General features: G+C 26.2%; 1 protein-coding gene across 1 annotated transcript; it reads right to left on the minus strand.

Annotated features, from left to right (window-relative positions):
- Positions 1-376: 376 nt before the first annotated feature.
- On the minus strand, positions 377-4,569 carry LOC120074693 (WAT1-related protein At5g64700-like). The gene is made up of 7 exons (XM_039027908.2): positions 4,295-4,569; positions 4,140-4,202; positions 3,875-3,991; positions 3,329-3,581; positions 2,492-2,650; positions 2,055-2,206; positions 377-739 (listed from the first exon to the last, which is right to left on the minus strand). Exons 1-7 carry the CDS (start codon positions 4,465-4,467, stop codon positions 568-570), a joined length of 1,089 nt encoding a protein of 362 aa, XP_038883836.1. The 5' UTR covers positions 4,468-4,569; the 3' UTR covers positions 377-567.
- Between the last annotated feature and the right edge of the window lie 4,806 nt (positions 4,570-9,375).

Here is a 9,375-nt window from a genome sequence, read left to right on the forward strand (position 1 = left end):
ATTCACACGTCATTAATAGGAGTCACTTTAAAGTCTACTTTTTATCACTATTTTTAAAAATCAAATCAAATTTTTAAAAATTAAAAAAAAATTAAAATACTTGTTTTTGTTTTTAGAATTTGACTAAGAATCTAATTTTTTTATTTAAAAAAAATGAAAATATTATGATAAAAATTTGAGAGAAAATAAACTTCATTTTCAAAAATTAAATATAACTAAATTGAGATTTTAAATATTAATGATGGATGACGGATATTATTTTGTAAGTCTGCTTACTTTTAGAAAGATAATTGATACATTAATACGTATTAATATTAATCGTTGTTTAGTGGGGTTGGAATTCAACAAAGGCAAAAGGTGTTGCACAACAAAACAATTATATGAGCTCTGATCCAACTTTTCTATTAAATATACACAGATTGATACAATTTTGAGAAACTACTTTAAGGGTTCTAATTTTGATGCATATATAAATATTAGAAAATACTACACAAAACTTTTAAAGACAATTTGAAGGAGAAACCATATGATATGCTTAATTAGCAAATAATTAATTATACTTAGTATCTATGGCTCAGCAGTTGGTCTCATCTCTGACAAATCTTTTGGTAATTCAGGTGAAACAAATACATCTGAATGATTATTATTACTATTTCTATTATCAATCATGTTGAGCTCTTTGCTTTTTCCCCATAATACACTGTAAAGGCTCACCACCAACAAAATTGCACCAATGAGACTGCATCACCAACATAACAAGAAAAATATTATTGGTTAGGATATTTTGAAGGTTGGGATGTAATATATAGTACAAATTTCTATTCATGAAATATTCTTATTCTTCTCGGGTTTTTTTTTTTTTTTTTTAATTCAATCTTCCTTAACAAGATAAACACGTATACGTTGTTCGATAACGATGAGAAATGTGACCTTTTCAATTTTCTAAATAGATTTGACACAATTTTATATTAGTTAAACATGAAGTTTTATCTCAATTTGATATGTTTATGGATAGGACGGAATTAAAAATGACTTTTCCATTTCTACAAAATTCTCTATTTAATTTTGTAGAGATTTATATGGGAATTCCCGATGTCCGACAAGAAATCCAAGTTGCTCGCAGATATTTTCTCCCATTTTGTTTTTTTTATTAAATAAAAATTGATTAATTTAAATAAATACTACTCGAAGGTTTTAATTTATAGTTAATTTTTCATTGAAAATTTTCACTTAAATAATTATTTTTCTTTAGAAAATTTGAATTTAGAAATAAATTACTCAAATTTCATAGTAAGGTAAAATAACTATCTATCAAATTATATTGATATATATACACTAAATCTAAATATTCATTTAAAGTATATCCATTATCTTATCTATTAAACGATGAAATTTGAAATTTAAATATAATATTTATATTATAATAATAATAACATAACAACAATTATAATAATAAATTAAAAAGAAGTATATAGGGCAGGAATACATTTCTCATCTTTGTTTAGCTAGTCCCCTCTCCCAAAAATGGTATGTATTTAATCATTTTTGGGTTGAATTATTCCTTTTTGTTTCTTTGTTTTGTTTCAATTTTTTTCCATGGACTCTAATCCAAAAACTTCATTTTAGAATCAATTAATAATGAGAGAAGAAAGTCATATTTCTAAATTGTGTGATCTTCCATCTTTCTAACTTTTTAACATGAGATCCTAATCAACACCAGTCGTATTTTATGAATTATTCTCATAATAGTTCTTAGAGGTTACAACAAGCCATGTTTAAAAAATAAAAACAAAAACAAAAGCATTGGCCATAAATGATCGTTCATAGAAATTTCAAAACGTCCCTTTTTTACTTTTTTTTTTTCCTTTGAAGGACTGCATAAAAGCATTCTGAATAACTTTTTCTTGTGAATGGGAATCGAATTAAAAGAAATAAATAAATAAATATATATATATATATATATATTAATAAAAAGGCAAAAAAAAAAAAAAGTAGAAGGAATTAATTTTGGCATATATCAAGTTGAGTAAGGTTTAATAAGAAAATGAACAAACCTTCCCAAGTTGATTCCTTCACCTAAAAGCAATTCAGAGCCAATAATAGTGGCAATGACATTCAATGGCGTTGTCATGGCTTGAAAAACTGGCCCCTTCTCTTTGATTACCCAACATTGCAAGAAATTTGAAACAACAGTTACAAGAACTCCCTATTTTGTGTTAAGACAAGGAAAAAAAAAAATCAAATTAAGTGTCTGTTTGATAAAATTCTTATTTCTAGTTTCACGTTCTTCAATTTTCAGTCTCTGGGAAAATAGAACATCTATAGCTATCCCTTATTCTTAAAAAAATAGAAACAAAAACATGACTAAAAATGGTTCTTTATGTCAAACAAGAATAATAATGAGATTCGGTGTTTGGTTTGTTTTATGAACATTTAAAAAATAAGACAAAAAAATTGAAAAGCAATAAAAAGTTAATGAGTGTGTTGTTACGCAGTAAATAACAGCAAGAAGCCGAATGTTCCAACCCAACTTCCACTCAGAAGGGTCTCTTTCCATTGCAATGGCGATCACAAAAGATTGAGCTGCACTTAACAGTGTTTGGTAACTTATAAACTCCAGTGGTGATGGATAAGTCTTGAGAAAATGAGCCTGTTAAAAACAATCAAAATCATAACCCATTTAAACTCAATCCAATTTTTGAGATCCAAAAGTCTCACCCTCCAATCCTACAGTTGTTGGATTCAAAGAACACAATCCAATATGTATAAGATAGATGAGAGATTTGAATTTACTTTAAGGATAATAGAGTAAAAAGTGCTTTTATTTGTTTAAGAACTTTCTTTTGCAAAATTAAATTACTTTAAAAGTAGTAATTATGTTACTTTATTTAACGGTTTTCCTATTAGTTACTCCACATTATAATGATTAGGTTACAATTTTAATTTTGTAATTATATACTATACAGAAAAGTTTTAATTTTTTGTGTATGTATTTAAAAAAAGAAAAAAAAAATTAAAGAGACTTCACGAATCACGAATCTATCTGTTTAGCCTATATACGTTAAATAAGATTTAATAAACTTCTAACAATGTTATTATGTTTTTTACTTTAACATTTATGTCATCAAACACTTAAATTTGATCAAAATTAGTCTACCCATTATAGTAGGGCATACCGATTAAACTAATGAAATTCGCAAACACTAACCTATAAAAAAAATTCTAAAATAGAAAAAGCTAGATAAACACAACTTCAAAAGTTTGAGAACTGTTAGAAGTTTCGACTGTAACAAGTAAAGAGACAAAATAATAATAATAATAAAACAACCTGAAGAACAAACCACAAACCCCAAGAGATACTGGAGATGAAGAGAAGAAAACAGCCGATAATCCAAGTTCTAGAAGAATGGGAATGAGGTTGATGAGCATGAGATTTGTGGAAATTCAAAAGGTGATGGTTGATGAGTGGCTTCAAATAAGGACCTTTGTAGAATGCAAGTGTGATCACTCCTCCAATGCAAACTAATATTCCAAAAGCTTTTGCCATCCCAGCCACTGTTCTTAACTTTACTTTCTCCATCCTATATGTCATTAAAAACGTTTGACAAAGTAATGAAATTTTTAGTAAAGTTCAAACCCAAAAAATTAAAGTCTAGAAATGAATAAGCAATCACTTTCATATGTGATTCAAGTTTTGTATGTGAAAAAGAAAGATCATTAGCTCCTTTTTCTGCTTTATTTTCTACTTTTCTAAAAGTATATGTCCAAGACAAAATAGTCCCAACTTGAAAAATGTTTTCTTTTTTATTATCTTTTTCCAGTCTTTAACTAGTTAAACTTATCTTATTCAAGATTTAACCCAAAAAAATGGTACCTTAATAAAACAGCGAAGAGAAATGTTGTGACAGGGAGGCAATTAAATGCAGCAGCTCCCAAATTTGCAGATGTATAATCAACAGCCACACCATAGGCATTAAATCCAATAGTCATCCTAAATTGAAAAAAAAAAATGAAAAAGAAAAAAAAGTTCCAACATATAAACTTCATGAGAAAATAAACTAATAAGAAAATATAATTTTTTTCTATCCTAATCCCATTTGATATGAAAATAGAATGTTGATCATAAAACAAAAACATACCCAATCAACGAAATCGCGAAAATCTTCAAGAAATCTTTAAGAGAAAGAGATCGGCTCTCTTTTCTGGCAAACCCAAGAAGAAAATTAAAAAAAAAATGGTAAGAACAAAAGGGATCAACAAGAAAATTAAAAAAAAAAATTAAAAAACAAATTGCCTTTTCAAAAAGAACATAAGAGGAAGGAAAAAAACAGCTCCAGCAGCTTGTCTGTAGAAGACAAAGACAAAGGTATTCATGCCAGAAGCAAACGCTGCTTTAGAAAGAAGACTCATTCCTGCTAGAAAAATCTGTGTTGAAACTGCTAGAAAATAGGGTTTTTTTGAACCCATATTTTTTTAATCAAAATTTTAAATAAGAAAGAAGGGGATTTTTTTTTTTTTCCCTTAATGGCTGAAGAGAAAAAAAGAAGAACAAAAATGAGGGAAGTGAGAGAATATGATGTGTTATTGAAACAATTTATAGAAATTAGAAGAGAGAAACAAACAAATAAGTGTTGACTCATAAAAGCATCGTTAGTTTGGTCATGTTCAGATGGCTTTTTCTTTTTCTTTTTTTTGGTAGCAAACTTCAATGTTATTCACGAATAAGGATAACTATAATTTGGCAACTCACCAGAATTTGTGGAATAATTAGAAAGTTACATCCTATATTTGTAATTTTTTTTCTTATAAGAATATAAATTAAATACTTTTCCTTTTTTTTTTTTTTCCTAAGATGCTCATCATAATTTAGAGGCACTTAGGACACCAATTGAAGTTAGTATTTAATAGAGTGGGTTATTATAGCTCACTTCATATTTTGAATATTGAATATAATTATAACATTTATAATTATTAGTAATCAACAATTAAGTATATTATTTAAATACTATTTCAAAACCCTTTTCATTACAGTATTTACTATTTTTTATTCATTTTTTATTTATTTTTTATTTATTTTTTGTTACGGTCTTTACTATTTTTTATCCAAACACAAATTCATTAACTATAATAACCAACTTAGCATCTCAAATGCTCCTTAAACAATATTTGGTAACCTCTTGATTTTTTCAAATTAAATTTATAAACAAACTACTTATAATTAATATTTTAAAAAAATAAGTCGAACTTTGGGGATAGGTGGAGGAACTAAGAATTCAAGTCTTTTTTTTCATGATATTAAAAATTATAGTACGAAATTTTAGAAAAAAGCAACCATAAATTTCAAATTTTAAAATCTAAAAGCATAATCACCAAAAAATGAAGATTTACGTTTTTTAAAATTAAATTTATCAACATTTCTTCCACATATTATTTTTGTTTTTTTTATTTTTTTTATGACAATATAAAAGGGAAGGAATTGAAAGTTATCAAACATATTGGTTGAACTATGTTCATTTTAATAAAACTGATTTTAGTATTGAAATATAAAAAACAAAAGTAATTTTTAAAAATTTGTTTACAAGGTAAGATACGGACACAATTTTAAAAAATCAAAGATGGTGATAGGGACAACGACCCTCGAACTATCTCCACAATTGTATGATATTATCCACTTTAGACATAAATCCTCATGACTTTGTTTTTGGTTTTATCCCAAAATATCTCATACCAATGGAGATAGTCATCCTCACTTATATACTCATGATCCTTCTTTTATCTAACTAATATAGGACTTTGGTCGCATTCCCAACCGATGGAAAATAAAATGATTATTCTAGAAGTTGTTTGTTTTCCTTTTCTGAAAATATGGTAAATGATGTAGTTTTTTCTTTTCTTTTCTTTTCTTTTCTTTTCTTTTTTTAATAACCAGTAAATAATGGGACACGTTTTCCCACTTTTAGGCTCACTAGTGTGAGACATTATTTAAAAAGAAAAAAAAGGAAAATTAATACATTATTAGGTGTATAGATGACGTCATTTCTCTGCCCTTGTCCTTTTATTTTCTTTCTTTTTTAAAAAGGTCCGTTATTTCTTTTCCTTTTGCTTCAATTCTAATTTAATTTCTAAGTAGGGTAGTGCAATCAATTGGGAATTGAAAAATAAATTTATAGTATATGATAATTCATTCTTCCCTTTTTTATGTTTTTATTATCATATTAAAATATATTGCAAGTAAATTAAGACTATATGTATAGATGAAGTGAAAAAAAAAAAACATTTGAGACGAAAAGAAAGTGAAAAATGGATAAAAAAAAGAATTGAAAAAAGTATATGAATGTTCGTAGGAAAGTGAGAAAGCACAGAAAGAGAAAAAGCATATATTATGTGTCAAAATTGAAAAAGGTGATAACAATTAGGAGCAACTAGAGATTTATAAAAAGTTGTGTTGAAACGTTTAAATTGATTTTTTTTTTTTTTTAATAAATAGAAAGTGAGAAGAGAAAAGAAGAAATAAAGGTAGTAATTAAGAACATAAAAATTGTGGGTATAAATTTTTTTAAGAAGTTGTTGTCAAGTGACGATTCTTTGTTTAATTTTGAACATAAAGAATGTGATATAGTCTAATTGAGTTTTATGGAGGGTTATATATTTGGTAAATAATTTATAGAAATTATCAAGTATTAATTTAAAAGAATAAGTGTGTAATTAATATGATAGGTCTCCAATTATGCTGCAATATTTAAAAAGAAAGAATAAAGGAGATAAAGGGAAGTCAGCGGTTGAGTCGGTTAAGGAGGTTGGAGGATCACAGCTAAACTACTTTCAATTCTGTTGGAAGAAGTTGAAGTTTAAAAGAAGAAAGAGACCGGAAGAGAAGGCAGTGAAGTCTGAATATTTGGAGTTTGGAGTGAGGAATGAGAGCTCTCGAGAGTGGGAGTTTGGAAGTCTCTATCCTGTAGAATTTGTCGTAGTGTGCCGCTCATCGTCTACCTCTTCTACTAAGCGATCAAGTAGTAGAGCCCAACGATCATATAATATTTGGTAGGCGATCGTATAGTATTTGGTAAACGATCGTGTAATATCTTGTAAGCGATCGTCTAGTATTACTCAACGATCGTGTAGAGACTGTAGACGATCGTATAGAGTTTTGTAAACGATCGTTTAGAGTTTGATAAGCGATCGTCTAGTTTTTGTTTGACTCATATCGTTTATAAATAATTCATTCATCGTTTAGTTGCTATTTCAAGAGATTGTACCAACTCGTTACGATAATAAAGTCTTTTAAAGATCAGAGTTCTAACATAATACAATGACTTCTTCAAATGCATGAATGACAATACGTTGATCAACAAACATCACACCTTAATTAATTAAAATAAGCATTATAAATAATCATGTATGAACTCTTGACTTTTAAGTTAATTAACTTGTATTTGAATTTTGAGGTAGATTGATATTGAAAATTACAGATGAAAAAATAATATAAGAATATTATGTTGGAATAAATGGTATGTTATTGTTGGTTGCATCTTTTCAATTCTATAAGTTGTGTTCCTTCATGAGATTGCATCATTAAAGAAAGAACATGACTATTTGAATAACCATGAATTAGTCTATAACATGTCATTTCTTCAAGCTGAAGAAGTTGATATATCTACAAAAATTTAGTTCGTTGATCATGTGGACATGGTGTTACATAGGAAGGTAATCTATTCTATCTTAGAAGATAATTACTCTCTAAACTCAAATATTAGGGTGAATAAATTTGTCTTAAAGAGATAACGTGAATTCATTGGACTCAGATAATTTCTTATATATGAATGTTATGGTTTTATGTCTTTTTGTAATCTATTCAATAACATATTAATGATTGAAATTTACTTGAGCATGAGTTTTTTTTTTTCCTTGGAGACTAACTTTATAATATTTTTCAAATTATTTAAGCTGATTTAATAACCATTTCATTTTTAATTTTCTATTTTTAAATTTAAATTATCTTTGTCAAAGTGAGTATAGTTCAATTAGTATATAGATGTGTTAACGACCAATATGTCTTCCGTTAAAATCTCGTACTTCCATTGTATTTTAAAAAATTATGGTTGTCTTTTTTTCATTTTTCTCAACATGGTTTTCACGTTTCCTTAAATATATATATATTGAACTCTTAGTCAAATATAAAAACAAAAACTATTTAAAAACTAATTTTGTTTACTTCATAAAATCTAGAAGTGAAAGTAGAGCTTATTATATTAACTTAGGAACCATATGATAACGATTTTGTTTTTTGTTTTTCATTTTTGACATTAAGCCTGTTTTTTTTTTTTTTTCCAATTTCTTATAATGATTTTTGCACTCTTAAGTATAATAGTTGAATTTTTAGTCAAATTTTAAAAATAAAAATAATATTAAATTTTTTTTTTTTAGTTTTTAAATTTTGGCTTGATTTTTTAAATTATTGGTAAAAAATAGATAATAAAAGAAGAAATTTGGAAGTGAAAATAATGTTTATAAACTTAAATTTTAGATAAAAACAAAAAAAATTAAATGGTTATCCAATAGAAACTTAATTTTAAAAAATAAAAGACAAAAACTGAAATGATTATCAAAACCGTCCTAAAGACTAGAATTCTATACCCTCCCTAGGGGGTGTTTTAGTAATTAGCATTATGAAGTCTTAAGACGTTGAAAGTGGTTTATTAACAAACGCTTCCACTGAATAATCATTTTATTTTAAAAGAATTGTGTTTAATTTTCCTATTCTTTTATGTAAAATTTTCACATTATTTAAAAATATATTCGAATTCTAAACAAAAATTTTAAAACAAAACACAAATTTAAAATATTTTAATTTACAAAACTTGGTTTGATTTTTTCTCTCTTTCTTTTTTTTTCAATATTTTCCAAAAGTAGGTAAAAAAGCACAAAAACTATAAGTGGAAGTAGAGTATTTATATGCTTAACTAAAAAAAATAATAATAAAATTGTTACTAAAGCATTATATTTATATTTTTGGTTTTTGAATCTATATTTATTTTCTCACAATTTATTTTTATCTTTTTAAAGTAAAATTTGAATTCGAGTCCACTTTCAAGAAAAAAAATTAAAAAACTTTTTGTTAATTTTCAAGGACATTGTAAGAATTTTGAGAAAATAATAGAAACTAGTAACAAAACAATTAGAAAAACCCACTAGTGAAAATACAATCAGTATAAACTTAATTAAAGAAATAAAAAAAACTCAAATGATTAACAAACAGCTCTCAACATATATATAATTTATATTTCTTTTTTCAATTATTAAATCTAAATTTTAGATGGAATATATTGTTGGATCGATATGGCAACCCTAAAAGGGTGAATAGGGTTTAATTAAATT

The sequence above is a fragment of the Benincasa hispida genome, chromosome 3 (assembly GCF_027475165.1).
Source record: "Benincasa hispida cultivar pf3 chromosome 3, pf3_genome.v1.1, whole genome shotgun sequence".
NCBI classification, from domain to species: domain Eukaryota; kingdom Viridiplantae; phylum Streptophyta; class Magnoliopsida; order Cucurbitales; family Cucurbitaceae; genus Benincasa; species Benincasa hispida.

Bases quoted from the DNA above. Each gene is read 5' to 3' on its own strand.
- LOC120074693 (XM_039027908.2), bottom strand. From the start codon at position 4,467: ATGGGTTCAAAAAAACCCTATTTTCTAGCAGTTTCAACACAGATTTTT. The intron at 4,203-4,294 runs GCAATTTGTTTT...TGGGTTTGCCAG, and splicing joins CTTATGTTCTTTTTGAAAAG to AAAAGAGAGCCGATCTCTTT. The intron at 740-2,054 runs GTTTGTTCATTT...TTGGTGATGCAG, and splicing joins GAAGGAATCAACTTGGGAAG to TCTCATTGGTGCAATTTTGT.